Source organism: Zootermopsis nevadensis, unplaced genomic scaffold, assembly GCF_977971745.1.
Source record: "Zootermopsis nevadensis isolate Lab colony 2312 unplaced genomic scaffold, Znev_1.0 Znev_ptg000016l, whole genome shotgun sequence".
Classification (NCBI taxonomy): Eukaryota; Metazoa; Arthropoda; class Insecta; order Blattodea; family Termopsidae; genus Zootermopsis; species Zootermopsis nevadensis.
Window position 1 is genome coordinate 5224321 of NW_028259148.1, and position 25317 is coordinate 5249637.

The 25317-nt window shown below is 39.3% G+C and overlaps 1 protein-coding gene across 1 annotated transcript; it reads left to right on the top strand.

Annotated features, from left to right (window-relative positions):
- Window positions 1–211: 211 nt before the first annotated feature.
- LOC110836799 (uncharacterized) lies at window positions 212–25089 on the top strand. Its single transcript, XM_022078385.2, has 23 exons — window positions 212–234; window positions 2153–2226; window positions 3443–3605; window positions 4513–4633; window positions 5914–6124; window positions 6527–6747; window positions 7237–7435; window positions 7767–7963; window positions 8091–8277; window positions 8579–8803; window positions 9278–9493; window positions 10014–10159; window positions 16417–16501; window positions 17127–17286; window positions 18082–18202; window positions 19048–19258; window positions 19829–20049; window positions 20536–20743; window positions 20955–21145; window positions 21430–21625; window positions 21994–22227; window positions 23792–24007; window positions 24737–25089. Exons 2-23 carry the CDS (start codon window positions 2169–2171, stop codon window positions 24907–24909), a joined length of 3960 nt encoding a protein of 1319 aa, XP_021934077.2. The 5' UTR covers window positions 212–234; window positions 2153–2168; the 3' UTR covers window positions 24910–25089.
- Window positions 25090–25317: the final 228 nt, after the last annotated feature.

Genomic DNA, 25317 nt, shown 5'->3' on the forward strand with positions numbered 1-25317 from the left:
AATGACGTTCAGGCATCATACGTCATCATAACCTGACACAAGGTGTTGGCGGAGAATGGGTCCAGGTGTTTGAATAAAGACTCTTGTTCAAACAGTGGAAATAAAGGCATCATCTCAGATACTATGTTCACACGGCACGATGTAAAATGGAGGAAAGGAACACTTCACACGGCTCTGACCGGGTATATAAATGTCTTTTGATAGTTTTTCGTCCAATATCAAACCTACTGTGCGGTAAGTAACAAACTTTTTGAGTAGGTAGTAGAAATGTAGTTCAATTGTGGGAATTTTCATCACGTATATTTTAATTTAATTTTCACAACGTAAGTCTAAAGACGCTGAATAAACAAAAAGTATTCAGTTAATTAGTTATTATTAAATAAAATGTGTGATTATGATTCAATTATAACATAAAAACAGTTAAGGTATTGTAGATGCGTCATATTGTGAATTAATAGTATTAAAATATTTAAAAATAACCGTCAATCACAATAAAATTAAAAGATTAAAAGATTAAAATATCATATTACGTTCCCTATCGAGTACTCGATTTACATATGGAACTTACACAACATGTTTCGGCTATATATAGCCATCATCTGGTGTTTTGTATATAAACTTTTCACTGAATTACTTTTAAGGATTTTTAAATATTTTAATAATAAAAACAATTATTTTTTTTAAATTCTTTGTTACTTTGAATATCTCATGTGTCTTACGTTTATTAATTCCAGATATCAATGTGTAATAATAAAGCTAATTGCACAACAACTATCACACTACATAGAAAATATTTTAACTTTTTTAGTTAAAATTTCAACACGTTTAAAATGTTTTAAACAAAAGTAAGCGAATTTATTTTTCTTCGATAAGTGACTTTCGAGAAATCGATAAGCCTCCTTAATTTTACTTTGTTAACAATACTAGGTGACATAAAAAATAATGAAATTTTTGAGATCTTTTGGCGACGAGAATGACGAATACTGTTTCCAGGATTCTTGCGTCGTTTAGTCTCGTAGAAATTGACCGACATTTCCGAGATCCTCTCTGTCTCCATCATCAGGAAGTGCTCATCGTCCTGATGATGAAGACAGCAAACACCTCTGAAACGTCTGCATATTTCTACCAGACTACAAGGCGCATGAATCCAGAAGACAGTCATATTGATAGCAAATGTAGTTCAGGGACAGGTGCTATACAGTTTTAATCCATACTCACGTTGTGATAATGATACCGGTCTTTCATAACAGAAACAACTTTCGACTAATAGTTACTGTATGCACCTGTGTTTGCTTACACTCATACGTAATTTTAATTTCAATATTGACGTCTTCTAACAGGAAAAAATTCAGGAAAGTGTGAAGGTGTGAATGTAACCAAACGTTGGATGTTTTTTGATGATTTGGTGCAAAACCGTCTTCTTACGTTAGTTCTAAATATGATCGTGTGAACACGTAGACAAATCTTCGTGTGTTGAAAACAAGGAAATAACTTTATATGGGTCTTGATCGTGTTAGCCCAAGTCTTAATACAGCTGACACTCGACTGTCATTTCATATGTGGAAGAACGGACGAAAGGACACGTAAGACATTGGAAAAAAGTGCTTATAATAGTCTAAGGTAAGTTTTCAGAAAGAAGAAATACACTATGAAATAAAATCTCAAAATTATCTATAATAAGTAGCAATGGAAACCACAAGTTAAGGAAATTGTATTACTGTACCTCACATCAGTGCGTCTGTCTGTCGGCGTTATTTAAACTTATGAAATTTATATCGGTTTATAACATATACAAAGCGGAATATTACTGAACATAATTTTCGGACACCGTACTAATCACATTATAATGTTCTTATTATATTAACAATATAAATATTTCTTCAAGTAAAAACATTATATTGTAGAACACAAGCGTTAAAAGGTGCCTACAACATACATTTTATACACATAATAAACTTTTGAGTTTCATAAAAGAACTTTTGACCACAAAGCAACTAGCAGCTTCTCAAGAAGAACTCTACTCCATTGAGTTATACGAGTTATATAGGCCTATTAATTCCAGGATACTAAACATTGCAGCATAGTCTGACTGTTTTAAGCAAACAAATACGTAACAAACAACACTGTCTAAGAAATAATCATTTGTTCACAGCTGGGGCTTCTACAGAATGTTTTATTCGGTCCTATTTGCGTGTGCAGTTGGAATGGTTTCTGCTGCAAATCCAGGTGAGGACAGCGTTAGGAAAGATGGGTAGGTTTGCACTGAAACAGGTTATAAGAAGGTAAGTCAAAGTTTTCGATCTTTCTTTCGAGATTTGAGATTTGCCCCGCTGCTGAATGCGCGGAACCTCCCTGTTGTTTTAGTCATGTGTTTGACTTTGACCGTTCAATTGTCATACGCAAAAGAAGAACAGTGTACAATGATTTGTTTCGGAGTGCTCTAGAGCAGTGGTATTCAACCTTTTTTGTTCGCGTACCCCAGATATAATTTCTCTTCAACTTTGTACCCCCAAAGTTGCTGGTGTATAATTCAAGTTATACATAGTATATAATCTACATTTAAAATAAATTAAATAAATTACATTACTGATTATTCAGTGTTTATCATAAAATAATATATATATATTTTAAAAATTTCACGTACCCCCTAAGATGTCTTCGCGTACCCCCGGGGGTACGCGTACTCCAGGTTGAAACCACTGCTCTAGAGTAGTCAAGGATCTGGCTATAACGTCCAGGGCAGACGAAGTTTGTGCTAGATGCGTTCACAAACAACTCATGTCTAAAAAGGCCGCTACATTCTTATTTTGCCCCATCTGCCCCAAATCCAATATAGTCGTTCACAAATTGAAAATCTAGGGAAATTAACATCACTTTGTGCTGCATTTATTAACTTGTTGGGTTATGTATGAGGACGAAATGACTCTTCAAACGCGACGCCGACGAAGAATATAAGGAGCTACAGCTGCTAAAAATACATTACAGCGTACATGACAACAGCTGAATTACATGTTTCATGATGTACGACGAGCTACAGACTGAATCCATATCAAATTAACACACACAAAATGAAACGACGTACTCATAAACAGTTCGCAGTTTGTTGTGATCCATAACATAAAATTAAATAAACATCTAAATATTAGATACCGGTATTATTTGTAGAAATTCTTTGCACTGATTTACGTGCAAGGCGACGGACGTTCCCGCAAAAGATTTCGGGTTTGAGACCTGCCAAATCCGTCACGTAATTTTCCGCCCCATTCGTACTCCAATCTAAAATGTGGGGCAACTCAATTTATCAAGAGCAATGTGAGATTCTGACGGTGGTAAAGAGGATTATGGTCTCCTGGGTTTTGACTCTATGTGGATTCGCACGTGTATGCCACACAACGCGGATCATTATATCAGCAATAATTAAGAGTCTATTTTGATGTTGCAGTGTACCTGAAATCCTACCTTCAACCAAATGATGATGTTGATAGAGCCACGTTCCTGAATTATACAGCAGATAGCGTTATCTGTGCTCGTGAATGTGTCGCAGGACAGACACCCAAAATCTGCTACTATCAATGGACGGTAGAAAATTACGCAACTCTTTCCGAGTAGGTATATTTATTCACAATTTTATCAATAGTTTGACTATTCTATGCTCTTAAATATAAACTATAATTCATTAGAAGATTTTATGTTCAGATAAATCAACGTGTTTCATGAGATAATTGTTTAATTTTAACCGTCTAATCACAATAAAATATTTTATTAAATATTAAAATATTATTACTACAATTAACATTCGATATTTAAAATATTTAAATATTTAAAATACTTTAAAATGATATATATATTTTAAATATTGAATGTTAATTGTAGTAATAATATTTTAATATTTTAATATTTAATAACATATTTTATTGTGATTAGACGGTTAAAATTAAACAACAACGTGTTTCAGTTTATATGAAGGCGTGTACTTAGTTTGGAAAATTTAATATCGTACCATATTAATAATTCGTAATGAAATAAACCTTTATGAACTCTTAGAAACGTTTGCTAATGCTTGTGCCATAAGAATAGAAATTCCTGTGGTAATTGGCCTACACGCCCATTCACATTAGTTATTTCTGTGCACTAAATAAATAATACAGGAAGGTCATTTGTTTATGATTGTTTACAATGAGGATAATATAGAAGCTTAAGTTCATTCCCAGCATGGCGCTAAAGTACAATTTGGCAGACAAAATGTTTGAGAACAGAAGACTGTGGAGAATATTTGGCCCTAAGGGTGTAATAAAGTCTTAATCTTCCGATTCTACAAAATCAGCGCATTTCTGCAGTAACTCAGGAACTACTTATTTTTTTAAAAAAAACTTCTATAGTCTTGAGTTATACATCACAAACCATGGCCATGAAGTGAACACAAGGCGTTTAAAATACATTTTTATAAATTACAGGCAGCAGAACTTGGAAAATAATATATCTGATCCTTCTCTTAATTTTATTCGTTTCCAGTGCGTGCAGAAATTGCCCCAAGAATCTAACGGACTGCTACAACAACCAATGCATTCCAGCCGACGGCTATGAGAGGGGTATTCTGTCCATAAACAGAAAGTTCCCAGGGCCGTCTATAGAGGTAAGCGGAATATCGAATAAATATTTCTGAAATGTAATGAACAAGAGAGGGCAATTACTGTGCAGTGGATGAGTATAAAGCAAGAACAATTTGTGACTTGTATAATCTTTCTTACGTAGAATATTATTTATCAAGTATTATTTATCAAGAATTTCTACTTACGACTTTTTAAATCACAAGTCAGATGATGTACGAGGTGCGATGGAAGGTTTCCAGACTGCGCTTATAAAAACCCGTACACTTATCTCAGGTATTAAATTCATCCATCACCTTCGAAGTAGTTCCCCTGGGAGTGAACACAACGATCCCAGCGCCGCTGCCAAGCCTGGAAGCATCCCTGGAAATCTTTCTTTGTCAGTCTGTCAAGTACCATCTGCGATTCTGCCTGAATCTCTTGCCAAAGACTCGCCAAAACGGCTACGGAAACCTATGAAATGCTAAAGCAAGCATTTGGGGAGTCCGCAATGGGTCGTGCACAAACTTTTGTGTGGCATTCACGTTTTAAAAATGGCCGAACCTCTGTCGATGATGACGAGCGTTCTGGACGACCATCTTCGAGCACAACGCCCGAAAATGTTACGAAGATTCGGCAGGCCATTCACGAAGATCGACGTCGTACCATCAACGACTTGTGCGACATTGTTGGGATAGGCTATGGGACCTGTCAGCTGATTCTAAAGGAAGAACTCCACATGCGACGCATCGCAGCCAAGTTTGTGCCAAGGCTCCTGTCTGAGGACCAGAAGCAGAATCGACTTCTCGTTTGTCAGGAGCTCAAAGATCTTGCAAGAACCGACCCCAACTTCCTTTCTAAGCTCCGTGTGACTTCTTCCCCTTCCCAAAGTTGAAAATTCAGCTAAAGGGAAGGAGATTTGAGACGATAGAAGATATTCAGGCAGAATCGCAGATGGTGCTTGACAGGCTGACAAAGAAAGATTTCCAGGGATGCTTCCAGGCTTGGCAGCGGCGCTGGGATCGTTGTGTTCACTCCCAGGGGAACTACTTCGAGGGTGATGGATGAATTTAATACCTGAGATAAGTGTACGGGTTTTTATACGCGCAGTCTTGAAACTTTCCGATCGCACCTCGTATAATGTCCTTCCTCCAAGTAGCATACATACCAAAAAGGTCTGTCGAGAAATTATACTTCATGGTCAGGAGGTTGGATGTATTCCATGGTGAAGAGAAAAGTGCATGGCCCTACCTGGAATCGAAGCCCGGATATGCAACTTGAAAACCGTTTATGTTTATCAGAGTGGAATTCTTTTGTAATTGTTTAGGTATGTCTTGGTGACCGAGTGATTGTGGACATAACGAACAACATGGCTGGGCGAACCGTGGCCATCCACTGGCACGGAGTGTTCCAGCAAGGCTCCCAATTCATGGACGGAGTTCCCATGTTAACTCAGTGTACCATCCACGAGAGTAACACGTTCCGGTATGACTTCATTGCCAACAACGAGGGCACACATTTCTGGCATTCCCACGACGGTAATTGAAATGTTCGAAATAAATCTGCATTATGGATCGTACGAGCAAATTATTTGTGCCGAATTTTTCCCATTTGAAACAGTCGGGTAAAATGAAATACTTTACCGCCATTATTTTTAACCTTACCATCATAACACGCCTTTAAAAAAGCCCAAGGTTCAAAACCGTGTATATGAATATCCTCTACTGAACCAAAACCTGCTGAATCCAGTCCTTATCCTGACAACTTATTCTTCAAGATCTATTTTAATATTATCTTCCTGTATATGTCCCTGATAATTAAAAAGTTCCTCGTTACATAAATATTTCCACCCTCGTGTCTCTTCTTCTATTTGATTTCCAATATGTTTCCCTTCGGTACTTTCTTACGAGCTGCACATAATGCAAGTTCATTTGTTTTAGGTTTGCAGAAGCTTGACGGTTTGGAAGGTAACTTGATAATCAGGTCACCTAAGGATTACGACCCGAACGGCAACCTCTACGATTTCGATCTGCCGGAACATAAACTGTTTATCAGCGACTGGCTGCACCTGCCAGCAGACGACCACTTCCCAGGTCTCCTGAGGGCAGATTCGGGACAAGACGCCAACTCCTTCCTCATTAACGGGAAAGGACGCACCTTGGTACGTGAATATTTCTGTCATACAACGTGTCCAGTCCATCGTACTCTCTCTGACTCAATATCCTCATATTATTGTGATTTCTGTGTAAATTACGAAGATGCACTTGTGTGGCACCAACAATTTCTTAATCAGTTTAACTGAAGAATCGGGATCTGACGACATTCTTGAGAAACGGGTGTCAGTCACGGGAGAAATGACGAAAGGAAAATGTAAGGTTGAACCGGAATTAATTTATGACGGAAACAGTAAGCTTGAGAACTGATTAAAATAAAGGATCGCGAAAGAGGGCGATGTACTTTTCGCGACTGTAATCTTGAGACTTGCAAGGAATGCAGGAAGTCCGAAGCGTTAAAGGCAGACGCCTTTTCTCCTTCACTCCACTTCCTCACCCCGCAAGTCTCAAGATTACAGTCGCGGACTATACATGCTTTAACTACTGGATGTTACCAATTATGAATCTCCCATTGGTCTGGTACTGTTTTTATGCAGATTGGAACTCAATCAACCATCACACCATACGCGCAGATAAACGTGCAGTCTGGTATGAGGTACCGGTTCCGTATTATCGGCGGTCTGTGTACCGTCTGCCCCACTCAGCTCACCGTTGATGGCCATAAAATGCTCGTTATAGCCACCGACGGCAATCCTGTAGCGCCAATGCGGGTCGACTCTCTCAACATTTACTCAGGTGAGTTATCTACCATCCACTGAAAATAACAAGCTCTCCGATTGGACTCTTCTCAGTGTGGCAGCTGACCGTTCCCAGACTTCGTGGTCACAACATAAGACAAAGCGTCTGAAATTGTATATGGAATTACCGTAGCCTATTTGGAAGCATTCTTCCTGTTTTCACACAAAGAGGCTGTTTAAACCTTTACAAATCACAGAATGTTTCGTTCCCGAGCGGTAATCAAATCAGCTACCTTCTAAATAATCAGACGTGTTCTACCACAAAAAAATTCTCGGTTAAAAACTTCCAGGGCCTTCCCCATAATAACTCCTGATAAAATATATTGCAGGAGAGAGATACGACGTCGTAATAGAAGCAACAAATTCTCCGGGACCCTACTGGATCCACGTGAAAGGCCTTGCGACCTGCGTTGTCGGAAGAGTGTACCAGTTGGGAGTGTTGCAGTACGAAGGCGCAACCACCAAACTGCGTGCTCTGCCATATGATCCTGGATACGACGGTTTCCCACCGACAGCAAACTACAGGGCAAGTCACGTTCAAATACCTAGTTGCATATGTACACCCTACCTTCAGCCTTGGACGCGTAATACCGTATTTCATAGCTTTTAAGGCACTTCATTGCACTTCTTAAAATTTGTGAAATCGTTTGCAGGTCCTAAACCCCGAGAATGCAACCTGCAGTAGCGGGTCGAACGGAGTGTGCAACACGCAGCTTGTAAACCCGTTCCCCGTGCCGAAAAACATCCTGAAGCAGCTCCCGGACTTCAACTTTCTTCTCACGTTTGGGTTCGAAAGCTTGAACCCAAACGCTTTATTCAAGTCATATGACCGATACTTTGGTAACGTAATAGCGAATTTAAATCAATTTAGCCATAGATAATGAAATATACATTATTTCTGCCTTAATTTACTCCTTTCTATTCTTTCATTTCCTCTTTTCTTTCTATCTTCTGCCTTTATTTATCGTCCTTCCTCATTTTATTTTTCTTCCCTTCTTCCTCTGTCCTTATTTTAATTTATTTCTCTCTCTTTCCATGCTTTTTCTCTCCTCTTTCTTATCTCTATCTCATTGCATTCATTGCTTCCTTTTTCTCTGTACTTCGCTTCTCTCTCACTTACGTCTGACCTCTTGACCCACAGTGAGCCCAGACCTCGACCTACTCAGCAGTACGATGAACAACATCTCGTTCGTCGCACCCCCAGTACCGCCTCTCACCCAGTCCGAAGACATACCAGCCGGGGCGCTCTGCCCGGTCGATGCTAACGGCCTGCCGCAATGTCCCGGGGGACAGTCCTACTGTGCGTGTGTCCACGTTATCAAAATTCCACTCGGTGCCTTGGTGCAGATTATCCTGTCGGACGACTGTAAGTTCAAAATGTTAAAATGCTTCATTACTATTCATTAGTACTTTTGACCTGCTGTTCCTTTAGGAGTCTAATTTCTGTTAACTACAACTGAAACACATCCTCTTACACTAAACTACCATCTCCTTGCAGCAAGAGATTTAAGAATCTGAAGGTCGCTTAGTTGGTGAAGAAATTACCCATCTCTTACGGATCCCGAATGTTCATTACAATCAGCAGACCCTATACAGAGGCTCATGAATCCAGTCCACATCCTATTACTTTAAGATCCATTTTAATATTATCATCGCATATACTACTAGGTCTCCAAAGCGGTTACTTACTTACTTTCAGGTATTCCGCCAAAAGTTTTGACTTTATGGTCTTCCCAATGCGTGCTGCATACCACGTTTATTTTTATAAAATAAAATAAAATATAACATACTATTTGTAGACAAAGTGATGACGACTGGCGACTGTTTCTTCCGTTTGCAGCACCCAGATCTGACCTGAATCACCCGTTCCACCTACACGGATATGCATTTTACGTTATGGACATGGGTCAGTACGCAGAAGGGCAGACACCTCAAAACCTTCTTAAGGACCTGAACAGCAACGTCAGAACAGTTTCAACTGCGCCAATTCTTAAAGATACCATTGCTGTTCCATCCGGAGGCTACGCGGTCATCAAGTTCAAGGCGAACAACCCCGGTAAGGTTTTGCCACTCCTACCGACGTGATAACGGGACCTCTATTAATTAAACTACCGGCAGATATTTCATCTCAAATCTAAAACTTCTTGACGATGGTGAAGAGTCAATTGAATAAAAATTTTCTTGGATATTATCCATCGTCTAGTAAATATAAAACGTAAAACGACGTTTCGGAGATGGGACTCTATCTCCGTCTTCAGGTTCCTACTCAGTTGGGCCCACTAGATAGAGCTAATCCCTATCTCCGGACCTCTTGGATATTATCCATTATTACGTTTTATATTTACTAGACGATGGATAATATCCAAGAAAATTTTTATTCAATAGATATTTCATCGCTGTTACTTTTTCGTCTTTGTGCCGTCACTATTTATATTACTGCCACTACAGATGTCTCGGCTGAAATCTTCGTATTAGCGAGATCCTATTGAACTTCAGCCATTCTGCATCAAGCCCTCCAGTTTTCTGCTATCCTCCATATCTTCAGTAAGCTCCAATAATACGTGGTTCTGTTGCAGGATACTGGTTCCTCCATTGCCACTTCCTGTACCATATTGCGACCGGGATGTCTGTCGTCCTCCAAGTGGGAGAGAAAAGTGATGTCCCTACTCCACCAACCGGTTTCCCCAAATGTGGAAGCTTCACGCCTCAAGTGTATACCAACTAAATTCCAGCAACCTTGCAAACCTATAATATTATTGATACGTTTGTAGAATATATAGCAAGTAAAATAAATAAAAATAAGTTTCAAGATGAATTAAATACTTCACTTGCTCAAAAATTGCCAAATGTTTCACTATGACTTGCTTCAACACTAATATCCATTTACTCCATCTAGACAACGCGATTGTATCATTCTCAGGATATCCCGGGTTCAAATTTCAACCCAGAGACAAAATATAATAACATGTATTGCAATTTTCATTATCCCATACAAAAATTGAAGGGCAGTTCATTAGAATATCTTCTACCACAACACCGAATTTTACGTCAAGCTGTTAGAATATCTGCTTCGTCTTTCGGATATCCCGGGTTTGAATTTCATAATAGGGACCGGTTAACCTTACTTAGGCTTTCCATACAGTCCGTCAAGATAAATAATGTTGCACAACCACTATACCACCACGACCAACTACTTGTACGTACATTCGTTCCAGCTCAATATTCACTCACCATCTCATCTGTCAAACTTGAGCATAATTTCAGTACCTGAATACGTCGTTAAATAAGTCTAGACCAAAACAGAATAAACATCTAACACAATTAATAATTATTGTGTAAGTAGACGCTACATGATAAATACAGTTAAGAAATTAACAAATAAGGAAACAAAGAAGCCACATTTTCAATACTGATATTTCTAATCAACAAGCTACCTGAAGCATGAAATGTAGGCGTATATTCAGAAACCGGTTTGACGGGGATTTTCAGTAAACCGTTTGAGTTACCCGGTGTCCTACGTGAGCGATTAAATGCGAGCGGTGCGAGTTGCGTGAGTGAAGCGGAAATATCAAACTGACTGTTTGTGTGGCGCTGTCCTAGGTTCCAGCAAAGCAGCCAAAGTCTGAGATCAAATATTTTGATATTTTCGCGCTAGTCGCTGCTCTGGCCAGTAAGGCGCATGCGCAAGAAAGCTCTGACCGTGCAGTACACGGAAGGCGCATGCGCAGGAAGGCCGTGGGCTTCTATTGCGGTCTCTCACGAAGGACACAACAAGCGATTCCCCGCTTCATATGACGCCCCATGCTGCTTATGCAGCTCGCATAGCTCGCTTGTTATCGCTTACGTAGGACATTGCCTTAAAGCATAGAATTTTATGTGCAGACAGATCCCTCAGCGTCCCAAAGCAAAGAAGTCTCGACATTTCTCTTTCGGAAATGAACCCAACGTAACAACACTAATACAATTTAAATAAACCTCATACAACCCAATTCCACCCCACCTTAAACTATCTTAGCCTAACCCAGCTTAAATTAATCTCGCCCAATGTAATCAACGCGAAAGCAACCTAGTCAAAACTAATTCGAACTGACCCAATTTAAGCAAACTTAACTCAACCTCATCCATCCTAACCTAACGACTTTATTCAACTTAACCCAACACAAGCTAACGTAAGCCAACCGAAAAATACGAAACCCAACCTCACGAAAATTAACCCAACCTAGCTTTCATGACGTATGCATATTCCTTTCAGAATTCGACAAATTTGTGTCGCAACAACCCTGAGGTGGATTAATGAACCAAATGCTATTTATACAGAAGTAACGAGTAAAATTCTAATGACAATCTTTGAAACTAATTAGTGTAGACGACAACGTAAAGACAAATGTTCTTGGGTTGAGAGATAATAAGTTTTCCTTCGGTATTCAACAAACAATACCCGTCTAATGACCATGCTTAAGATAATCTCTCAAACAAACAAAAAAGGTTGATAAGAAATATAAACATTTGTCTAATTTCCCAGATGTACCACTGCGGGCAATCCGAAAGTAATTATTTAAAATAATAAATTAACAAATTATTTAAGGTAAATTGACTGATACGTGAGCATATCGTCGCAAATTAGAATTTTAATAAATTTCCATAACGTTCCAATAAGCTTGTCACAACACGGCAGCTCGCTAGTCGATGCGAAAGAAAATATGAAGCATCAGATATTAAAATGGTTGAGAACCCCTGATATAGAAAATACAATTATATGTCACACATTTGATAATTTATGAAAAATTCTGAGTTTTCAACAGTGTATTCCTTCTTCAGACACAAAGTAAAGAAAACTAATTTGTCTTTTCTCATTTTCCTAACCGACTCGCGATATTTAATTTAGAATACGTTACATGTAGAAACATATCAAAATTTTAACTTCCAAATTCAAAATCATAGCACTTATCAGATTTTCGACTTTTATTGGCATTTATCAAATCCCAGGCACATTTATTAATTTAATTTTTATCATAAAAAAGTACTTTCTGACAGAAGGAAACTTGTGATTACTATAAACAGACAAACTTGTTAACACTCGAAAGGCGAAGTTACCTGCAAAATGCTCGCCCTAATAATCACTTATTTATTAATAAACAAGTCGCTTATCACACATTTCTAAGAACTGTCACTTGGACTTTCTCTGACTTATTGGCGACGGATAACCATTTTACCTTCTCCTGTATCACACAAAAGAGATAATTTATTTTGCCAAATAGGAAAGTGATAAAGTCTGACGTCTCAAACGTACGTCCAATTCAGTGAATTGTCCCCTGTTACGCTGCTGACGTATCAAGTGCGTTTGAAATATTGAGTCGCTCTTATATTATTTTAGTCCTGCAAGGTTAAAACAATTACAGGGACGTGGACACCGAAATATGCATATACTTCCCCGACTGTTATCATTGAAAATATAGGCAAAAAGAGATTAAGAAGAAAAAACATCTGGGGATTTCTTACAGGTTTCGTTTTCCGCACGGTTGACTTCGAAATATGGGGACAAAGAAAGAAATGCATAGAAAATATTAGTTGAGAAACCTGAATTAAGTGAGGGCTTTTAAAGACGTGGCGGACTTTATATATTTCGGAACTCTGACAAACTTAACTTAACCTAACCTAAATTTGGGGAATGTAGATCAGAATCGTATGCATTCCGTCTGCCTTGTAAGAACGAAATTATTAAAATATAAAAAAAAATTACTTGGTGAAACATGGTCTCTTATATTAAGATATAACACATTTATAATGTTTAACAACAGGGTTCTTGGAATAAATTTGGGCCTAAGTGACGGGAGGCTTGGAACATTGTATAATGAGGAGCCCAATAATTTTGCACTTTACTAAATATTATTAGGAAAAACAAACCGAGAAGGATGAGGTGGACGGAGCATGAGGGACGTGAGAACTGCCTGCAAAATGTTGGTTGGGAAACCTGAAGGAAACAGACCACTCAGAAGACATAGCTGTACATGGATATTATTAAAATGAATCATAGGTATATGGGGTTTAAAAGTGTGGATTGAATTAATCTGGCTCGGGAGTGGGACAGGTGAGGCGTATTTGTGAATATAGTAATGAATCTTCGATTTCCGAAAAAATGCTGGATATTTCTAGAGTAGCTTAGCGTAGTATCAGCTACTTATGAGGGTCTCTGCTTCTTAAAGTAAGAAGCTAAGTGACCACTTCCGAAACATCCGGGTAGATCGTAAGATAATATTAAAATATATTCAAAAAATACAAACATAGTTTGACGGTGTAAGGTAGATTCAGCTGACAGAGGATCGGCTCCAGTGGCACAATTTTCTAAACACTAAAATATGTGTAGGGTTTGGGGTTTTCAGCGGAACATTTCTCTTCTGAGCCAAAGGAATCCTCACCGCCTATTTATTTAGGATCTGTTTTAATGTTAACCTCCCACTTTTGTCTCAAAACTTCCAACTTGTCATTAAAGTTACATACCCCAAACATCTCATCCCAAATTTCTCATTTTGATTTTGCGGAGGAGGTAACATTATGAACCTCAAAGCATTCCTCCGATCATCCTGTGTTTATCACACTCAACCTGTTATTGAATAACTTTGTCAGTAATTTATTCGCAATGAAATGTCCACTAGTAAGATTTGAGGTTTTCACGACGGTGAGTCTGATGATGGCTATCTTTCGGGTTGCAGCGCCGTATAGGCTGGTATAAATTGTCATCATGTCCCTGATAACAGAGGCAGTGAGCACCCGTGAAACGTCGAAGAGAGCCCCTTCACATTACAGCATCAAATAAAACGGAATAAATGGTTGGTATGGTTCGAAATCGGAGAACAGTGAAGTCTCAAGCATCGTATTATAAGCAGACGAAGAAATTGTACCAAGAATAATCCAGCATTCACTGACTCAATGAAACCCTGTCGTTCTTTGAAACCAGCCAAATTCTGACGTATGCTTTCTCAAATTTATTTAAATTTAACCCCATTTATAATACTCAGGATCGATTGATTATGCCAATCGACACCGTAAAGTCACTTCGTACTACAAGTCACTGTTTAAATACTTATTTCAAAACTTATTTGCAGTATTTTGGTGCATTAAATGTGTTTCTCTCTTGCTCACCATTTAGACACGTTTTGGAGTTAGACAGACCAGGGTCAAAGCGCTTAAGCTATGCCAAGGGCGACCATCAGCTGTACAGGAAGAATTCTGATATATGGAATTCTAACACAACGCATGGCAGGTAACACGATCAATGGTGCACTACTCATGTGCGTTTTTAATGTTCTATCTTATGGTATAACATCAAACATCGGCCTACATGAAAATCAATTTCAAATGTCACGAATCCTATTACGTATTACGTTCCATTAGTGACCTCAAAATAAATAATAGTGCTCAAAATTCTCCACGTGTAGTCACATGACAAATTGTAAGAATAATTAATCATTTTATAGATCTCATTTTTATAAATAATATAACTTGGCTTATCTAATTTTCATTATTGCATTATCAGTTACTTACCGATAAGGTAAAATTACTCAACTGCGCCTTATGGACATTATGCTGAAGGCCTTCAAATGTCCGATATTCGTAAAATTTCCTCCAGAAAGTCATAGTACTTAAAGGCGGCAATCCGGTGGTAAACTTGTCTGACGCCTTCCAGATACCAGTCCGGGCAAACAACACTGGTAAGTCTGAACTAACAAATTAGGTTTGGAAATAAAACAATAAAATTTGTACTGTTTAAACAATTTTAACAATTCTCAAATTCTTAATTTATTTACTGAAATAACAAATGCATGTCTCTTAAGTCATTTATTCTATTCAAGAATTAATTTGAATTACTTAAATATTTTTAATACGATACAAAATTGGTAAAATAGGAGCTCGTAGGTCTATTATTCTGTTGGTACTCTGGTACGAGAAAATGCATCTGATTAAGTAGACTGCATACGAGAAATTCTTGTTTGAAAGGTGGTGCTTCGTGCTACAGCTCATTTCACATACAGACTTCCATTTGCACAGGCTATTAAGTATTCGCCAAAGTGCTAACTGCGCTTCAGAAAGTCATTAGTGAAAAAAGATAACATTTAATCAGTCACAGAGTAAACGAACTGTTACGAAAACATGGACGCATGAAATAGAACTCAGTATTCGAAGACATTATAAGACTTCTGAAACTTTACAAGACACACAGCTGGATCATATTTCGAATTTGATAGGCAATGTCTGGATTTTATTACCTTGCAAAACTCATTATATAAAAAAAACAGATCTTCCCTGCCTTAAATTTCTAAAACTGAAACACAAATAGATCAACCCTATTTCGATTTTAATACATCAAATAATTTTTTAAATTTGAGATATAACATAGATGGATCCTGCTTGGTGGTATTTTCTGCTAGAGGAAACATTCTAACCAATGTCTACATAGGCCAAGGTTAACTTAAAAGTAACTTATTAATTGCCTCAAAATAACAGCAAATTTTGGAGTTTTCCTCCGGGGGTTTCCCCGGTTTCTCCGTGGCATCCCAACAATTACTCCACTCACACACAGAAGAAGGCAATGGCAAACCACTTCTGATCATCTCTGCCAGGAATGTATATATGTATGAGCAGGTCCCTGACAACCTGAAGAGGTTGGAGGAACCTGTTCATAATATATGGACCTGTCGTCAGACAGAACACTACAAAAAAAAATATTACGGCTAAAATTCAATTCGGCCTATATTTCAGCCATAAAAGAACGTAAAATGTATGTGAATTAGTCAAATAAATGATTCTGAACCAAATGGTTACAGATTTACCGAATAATCTGTGTACAGACAACGGAAATAACTACGGGTCCGTTAGTAGACCCAAAGACTTCTGAGGACTACCAGACAAAGTGAAATATTTACAATCACAGGGGTACTCTGTCAACAACTTTAAATATATCAATTATTGGTGATGTTCCAGCTACTTACAGCAGAGGTGATGTATCTGTATCTTCGTTGGATTCTGCTGGCCACCGGTATCGGTGTAGTTTCATCACAGACACGTCGTAAGTAATAATTCTGTAAACCTTCCGCTTGTAAACTGAGATACAGATTTTGCATAGCAACAAAAACGGTTCACAGCAAACAATTTTGAAAAGTTTGCTGTCCAAACTCTCCTCGCTTCTATGAGAATGCATTTGTAAAACCAGCTTCTTGGATGAGACAGACCATTGGTCACTTCACTCAGCTGATTAGAAATATTTCACCTGTTATAGAACCCATCCTGCCACAAATTCACACCTTCCTTCTTTAAGATTAAGTTTAATATTATCGTGATATATGCTCCTACATCTTCTAAGTGATACCATCAGTTTTAAACTTTTCAACAAACGTAAATTATTAGGTAGGATTTGGATTTTACACGGTGGTGAGCACGAAAATGGTTGTCTTCTGGGTTGTAGGGCCGTGTAGTCTGGTAGACGTTTACGAACACCCATCATTAGCGCCCTGATGATGGAGGTAGCAAGGACCTCTGAAACGATGGCAAACGTCTACCACACTACCTGGCGCTACAACCCAGAAGGCAGCCATTTCGACATTTATACGTTTCTCATTTCTTCCACGCGAGTAATGCCCATCACATATCACTCTTCTTGATAACTAATACCCCACGCACAATTTGTTTTCCAGTCAATCTTAATAGTTATCTGCAGCCGGACCGAGTTACCCGCCAACAGTTTGTAAGCCCGCCTCGGGGAAGCAGTCTTTGCGCCAGGCAATGCGTGAACGGGGAAGCCCCCAAGATATGCTACTACAAATGGCTTGCCGAGAACTACGTCACACTTGGACCGTGAGTACATGCTTACTCCCGACCGTTAATACGTTTTGTTTAACGAAAGAAAGAGCTGAGGGTTCACAAATAATATAGATCACATTCATACCTAAGAAGTAGGCCTAGAGAAAGGGACATATAATATAATTTAATGAAGTTCTTCAACATGTGAATTTATCCATTGTATAAATAGGGACCAAGACACGGATTTTAGTAATGAATTTAAATGATGTTGATAGGAATAGATTGTAAAAATACGGAAAATTGTTTTCTTACGCTCTGTCCATCGTAGAATTATAAATAAACACACAACGTTCCTGAAGCTGGATTGTGCTTCCGACTTCTGGTAAAGAAAGAAAGGGACAAATTTCTATCTGTTAACCCCCTCACCCCGGTTGAGATAGCCTTAGCTTCTTACTTTTTCACCTGAAGATAGAATTTTGCAGATAACAAATTGTCGTCAGAAATATTTAGATTTCATCGGTAAAAATATGAACTGAAGGTCAGGTTCACAACGAAGCAACAGACAGCAAGGGATAGGCTATGTCACACCTAACGCATATTCACACCAACATAACGAAACTGCAATTTTGCGAAAATATCGGTGTAAGGAAAAACTATAAATTCTAAATTTACACCAACTCCATAGCCGGCGAACGAGAGTTGTAACTATGTCAGAGAACGCACTGCAAACTCTGTATTTGTAGAAGCACATCACAATTTTTATACTTTGCCATTTGAATAAGAAGCAGATATTAAATACTAATAACTGGACTTAAGTATGAGACTCTGTAGCGATCAATGTGATTTCAGGGCTTGTGGAAACTGCCCTGTTAACGTGACTGCATGCGACGAACCTCAGTGTGTGGTTGCGAACGGTTATGAAAAATCTGTCCTCACAATCAACAGAATGGTACCTGGACCTAATATACAGGTAGGAAACAGTATCGGATTCTTTCGGCTACGTTATATATTACAGAAGGAACCTGTCAGTAGACACAAAGCAGAAGGCCTCCAGATATGGAGAACAGAGGCAAATATAGGTGACCCAAAAGATTACACAATGCTCACGTATTTAATGATTGTACATACCTTTCTAGGACAACCTCTATAGTGAAAAGCTGTCGATGTGAGTCTATAAGGAGACATCCTTAACCCTCAGGTACGGCCGGCGGCTAACAGCTCTCCACTGCAAAAGACCAGCATGTTACATAACATTACGTAGTCCCAGACTTGAGAGAGATTTTGTGAACACTAATAAATCTCCTGAGTTTCATAAAAGACGGAAAATTTCTTAGATGGCTAAGCGTACTGCCAGCTTCTCAAGAAGGACTCTGCCCGACGGAGTTATCTTACCCCACCAACTACTGTTTGGAGTCGATGGCCAGTCCTAGATTCTGCCTATTCACAGACAATCTTACAGTAACACAAAAGCTTTAACTAGGATACTGTCGCAAAAACTGATTAAATACAAACTTAAAATCAAGTTCGAAAACATGGAACGGCTAACCTGAGCTGCTGCTTCAGAAATTCCTATGTTCTTTCTGCATATCAGCCTACATCAGTTCAGTAACATTTTGGACAAAGCTGTATTTTCCAGAAACATTTAAAATCTAGTGACCAGATTACATACTAATGAAAAGAATACTGACAGTAACGACACTTCTGTTTCCATAAAGTTTTGCGACAAGGAAATCCTTGACAACAAATGAACGGAAGATCATGAAAGACCTTAAATAACCTGTAACTGTAACTTCAAACAATTTGCCCTTCACTCAGGTATGTCTGGGTGACCGTATTATCATCGACCTGCAGAATAACATCGCTGGAGGCCAAATGGCTATCCACTGGCACGGAGTGTTTCAAAGAGGGACGCAGTACATGGACGGAGTACCCATGGTGACCCAGTGTTCAATTCATGAGGCAGACGTGTTCAGATATGACTTCCTGGCCAATAACGAAGGAACCCACTACTGGCATTCCCATGACGGCAAGTATTGTAACTCTCGAAGTGGGTGCTACGGTATTCGAGGTCAGGATACTGGAGAAGACCTATAGGACAAAAGCGAGAATGGAACAAAAAGATGAGATTTATAATTTTTTACTATAGGGCGGTCAAATGAAGAAGAATGTGATGGGTGGAACATGTTGTGTACGTGGGAAAGGAGAAAATGCATACAAAATTTTAGTCGAGAAACTTTAGGGAACAGACAATTTGGAATACTTAGGAACAGATGGAAGTATACTATTAAAATCGACCTTAAAACTGAATATTCTTTGAAAATAATTTATTATTCACAATTTCAATATCCTATATTAAGTGGCATAAGAGTCATTTCCAACTCAAATTTTGTGCGTCCGCAATTTTATTTCCAAGTGGAGGAAATCTAAAAGTACGAATTTGGGGTGGCTTCCAGTGGTATAAAGTCCATACAAAATTTAATAAAAAGATTCCTGAGCACTTCTCGAGTTAAAACATGCGGACACACAGACACGATCTTCCCTGTGCACATCGTGCAAAGAACGCATAACAAAGACCGCATTATACGTATGTTACCAGGTTTACAGAAACTGGACGGCATCCAGGGCAACCTCGTAATCCGCACACCAAAGGCGAAAGACCCGAACGGAAATCTGTATGATATCGATGTCCCCGAACATACACTCATGATTTTGGACTGGATGAATACCACGGCTGAAGAGAGATTCCCAGGTCTACGTCAACGGGAACCAGGGCAGATGCCAATAACATTCCTTCTCGACGGCAGAGGACGTCCTAAGGTATTCTATGGAAATACTATCATACGACTTGGTATAACCCTCGTGCTTCCACAGTTGTTAAAATGTCGCCACAATTAGAGGAATTTCAACTTTGAAAGAAGAGGGTACCCGTGGCATACTAGTCCAACAAGGAGAGTCCCCCACATTTAAACAAGTGACGAATTTCTTAAATCTCAATGTCGTAAAAAATGGACTGGTAGGGAAGAGCCCACCACTTGGCCACCTCATTCTCCTGACCTGACTTCCCTTGATTATTTCTTTTGAGGGTACATCAAGGACTCCGTGTAAGTTCTACCAATGGCTAAAATTTGTCGGAACTTGGGGGGGGGGGGGGGGAGGCAGTGGCTACAGTTACCCTCGGCCGTGATTCCGAAATCCAAGACGAAAATCTTATGAATACTAATCAGGAGTGGTGTCGACATTCATGTCTGTTTCGTCGTCGCCATGACCAGCAGTTTCTAATTACGTGCTTTCATTGCTGTGCAGCTATTACCAGGTCAGCAGAACGCTTCGCCTGTCCCGTATAAGGAGGTGTGGGTGGAGCAAGGCAAGAAGTTCCGCCTGCGGTTTGTGAGCGGTTTGTGTACAGTGTGTGGTGCTCAAATCTCCATAGAGAGCCACGGCATGACGCTCATCGCTACAGATGGCGCTCCCGTCAAACCCGTCAATATCGGATCCATCGACTTATTCTCAGGTACAAACTCAACAGATCGGTACGGCCGTAATTTCAGCTGTTTTGTCGCTCGATGAGCATTTGTCACAGCCAAACTCTTCCTGTATCCCGAAGTACTGTTATCAGTCTGTGTATTGTTGTGTTATTCGGTACGTCCTTACGACAATACCCGTTGCTAAATGCGTCGCAAACAGCAGCAAACTATTTCGATGCTGTGCTGTTGCTGTTTTAGGGGAGAGATACGACGTGGTACTGAACGCAAACCAGACCCCAGGCACGTACTGGATTCACATAAGGGGACTAGCAGAGTGTTCCGAACCTGGTATAGAAATATATCAGTTGGCAGTCCTGAGGTACCTTGGCACCAATCAAGCTAGGAACGACCCGCCAGGATACAACGGTGGTTTCGGCAATGGCGGAACGGTTTGTGGAAAATACAAAAATTTTAACGTAAAAAGTACTAACTCCATAGAGCAGAGTCCTTCTTGGGAAGCTAATAGCACAACAACCAGCCAATCGATAATTCGGTCATAAAATTAACATACTGTACAGAAATCTTCATACTCACCGCTGTGAAAACCTCAAATCTTACATACTGTATTCTCATTCAAATACGAAAAAATTAGTGAGTCTGTTTAAAAACATGTCAGATAATTCTAAAAAAAGTACAGCCGACATTAATAAGAGTCACTGAACTGTTGTTTCAGGTACTAAACCCTCAAAATGCCTCATGTGCAACTGGACAAGGTGGTTTGTGCGTTTCACAACTGACGGGTTTGATTCCTGACAATGACAACGTCTTGAGCAGGCCGCCTAACTTCAACATAGTCTTATCGTTCGGCTTCCACATTTTCGACAATTTGCAGGAAACTTTCAACAAGGGGAGATACGAACGGTTTTTTGGTATGCAGTTAATAAAACCACTTATAATATTCATACTTGACTCGTATATTCCAGATTCCATCAGCCTTGGCTTTCCGAGACATAAGCATAATGATCTCTGTCTATAACTACAATCGCTCAACGTGCAAACTGTCCAAAAGATTTCCCAACAAATTTCCGCTTTCATTCCCTGTCTTCCTCAATCTAGCTACATGCCCAACCAATCTTAGTCCCGTGTACTTGACTATCCTCGAAATACAAGAAGATCTCGACAAATCGGAAAGCATTACATACACAAATACAAGTGATAACAAATATTTGAAAAATAATTACTATTGTGGGCAACAAATAAAATAAGTTTATATTTTGCCTATTTCTCGTGTATTCAGTGGCCCCGGACAGGACGGTTTTAACCAGCTGGATAAACAACATCTCCTTCATATCACCGCCATCGCCTCTCCTCAGCCAGGGGCCAGATACCCCAAGAGAAATGTTCTGCCCCGTTGGAAGAGATGGATTCCCTCAATGCCCCACTAACACAACCTCCGCCGATTACTGTGAGTGTATCTACGTCATCAAGATACCACTTGGGGCCGTCACTCAAATCGTCATTGGTGACCTCTGTAAGTAACATGGTCTCTGAATACGAAACAGCTTTTACACATTAAAGTATATCAATCCGCTGTCAGCCGAAGTGTTTTGTAATTTTCTGTCGCCATGTTCGACGAAAAATAGTTACCTAATACGACAAAATACGTTTTATTAATGTCGTTAGTATCTGGCAGTAGCTACTGGTGTGAGCAGGTCTTGTAGGTCGCGCCCTACTAATAGAAATTTGGGGGTTGCATATAAATTGAAGAAAACATAAATTATAGAGGATATTGAAGGATTACTCAAGTAAATGTAGTGTATATTATCTTAATAATTACTGATTTTGTTACGGACAACTACTGAGTATTATGAACCTGTTTGTGACAAGACAATTAACGAATTACCATAAAGTTTAAATACATTAAGACCTAGATATAACATTGCTGTACGCGATTCTATAAGCAATAGTGAATGAGGCCCTATATCTGTGACAGAGCATTAACTGCTAATCTATACCGCAACTATTTTGTAATTCATAAATCGTTACGAAAGCACCACGCATTTGAAAGATAAAAATACGAGCACAATTATTTCATGACACTAACAACACTGTAACAACTGTAGTTGCTACGGCTTTGGATAAGACACGCAAACATTTTTAACTGGTAAACACTGACTTTTCGACAATCCTCAATGGTAAAAGTAAAGATATGCGCGTTCTATTACTGTATTTCCTCGATTTTAAGATACAATCGATTGTGAGACGTAGGTTTTCATGAAGAAAGACGCTATATCGACTCTTAGTCGTCATCAAATATAAGACGCACCCAGATTTAAGAAATTATGAAATGTAGAAAAAGTACGAGGTGCGATCGGAAAGTTTCAAGACTGTGTCAATAGAGGGCTTGTGCGACATTGTTGGGATAGGCTATGGGACCTGTCAGCTGATTCTAAAGGAAGAACTCCACATGCGACGCATCGCAGCCAAGTTTGTGCCAAGGCTCCTGTCTGAGGACCAGAAGCAGAATCGACTTCTCGTTTGTCAGGAGCTCAAAGATCTTGCCGGATCGCCGGATTTAGCTCCGTGTGACTTCTTCCTCTTCCCAAAGATGAAAATTTAGCTAAAGGGAAGGAGATTTGAGACGATAGAAGAGATTCAGGCAGAATCGCAGATGGTGCTTGACAGGCTGACAAAGAAAGATTTCCAGGGATGCTTCCAGGCTTGGCAGCGGCGCTGGGATCGTTGTGTTCACTCCCAGGGGAACAACTTCGAGGGTGATGGATGAATTTAATACCTGAGATAAGTGTACTTTTTTTTATAGGCGCAGTCTAGAAACTTTCCGATCGCACCTCGTACGTTATAAAATCGAGGAAATACGATATTATTCAAGTGTGACCAATGACTTCTGTTTATATACTACCAGTTGTCGATACTCTATATTTTTGTTTGAATAAGAAATGCAGTCTTAATCGCACCACGATTTCGTTTTGAAGTTGTTAGCCCTTGAGCTCTACGACAAGCCCTCGTGGCCAAACCAGAGACACGCGTTGCTACCATTATTTGAGTTGAGTGACCAAGGGCTTCTGTTGCTACAGTACCAGTTGCTGATCTCCACCACCCTTTCCATCTTCATGGGTACCATTTCTACGTCATGGCCATGGACCAGTTCAGGAACGGAGAAACCTTGCAGAGTGTCAGTAAGGAACTCTTGCGAACGAACTTCAGTCGTTCATTACTGCCCGCCCTTAAGGACACAATAACCGTACCTTCCAATGGGTACGCTGCCATCAGGTTCAGGGCCGATAATCCAGGTAAGACGCCGTATCGTATGGTACAACAGAAGCGTAGATCTACGGTAGCTTTACCCATCGAATCGGAGTCTGGGTGGCAGTCCGAATCGATTTGGAGGCTATGAGAAAAATTCTGCTCCAGCTAGGAATCGGACCCTGGTTGTCCAATCCATAACCAGCCCCTTTACTGACACGTCTTCGCCAGCTCTTACCAATCAAGCGCGCGTACGTACCTTCACACATTATTTCCCTGTCCCTAATTCCTTCTTGAGAACTGACAGTCGCTCAGTTAGCCAAGAAATCTCTTCACTTTTATAAAACCCAAACGTCCACTACCGTTCACAACAACCAGAAACTAAACTCTTTCATTAGCGAGTTAGAGCCAATCTACATTTGTACACTAAATTCATTTTAAAAACATTTAATATGTTCCTCCGTGTAGCCCTTTCTTGTCTCTGGACAAAACTTTGCATAAATTTAAATATTTGGCGAAGAGTACAAATTGTTATGTATTTCTCATTGTGCAATTTGTTCGTCTACGTTAAAATATTCTCCTACGCACTTTCTTCAGAAACCCTCTCAATCTACTCTCTATTTACTCACGATAAAAGCTTTGACCTTGATATTGCGACTCACGACGAAGACCCGGAAACACGAAATATCCGACACATGTAGCTTACATTCTAATTCACAATATTAATATCAATGTTGTTATGTGTTCTGACAACAATGTATTTGTCTTTCCCGCAGGTCTGTGGTTCTTCCATTGTCATTTTATGTACCATTTGGCGACTGGTATGGCTGTAGTTATGCAGGTAGGAAATGATGGTGACTGGCCTCCTGTACCACCGAAATTCCCGAGATGCGGCAATTACCAACCCACGCCATATTTGGAAGACTATTCGAATATAATCCGTGGTTAAAACAACTCTCCTGAAGACCAATACACGTATTTTGGTTAGTGACTTCGTATGACGAATGAAGACATAGTTTGTCGAATTGTAAATATGGAATGACATGTTGATAACCTCTAAAAACGCAAACACAAATGTATAAAGGCTTTGGTAAATACATACAGCTTATACCCTCATCACAAAAAACAAGCTTATGACTTCTCTCTGGTTGAAGAAAGTCTTAGAATTCCTAGCTACCTCTGTTATTTACCTTCATAAAGACCTCACATGCTCATCACCAATACAGGGCTCTTTGGGTTATCTGTAGCTGTTAAACCAAAACAAAACAGAACACATAAATATATCGGTTTGACTATATCATGAAGCAAGTAAATACAGTCTTAACCTAAAACCATTTTTGTTTAAAATACATTTTAT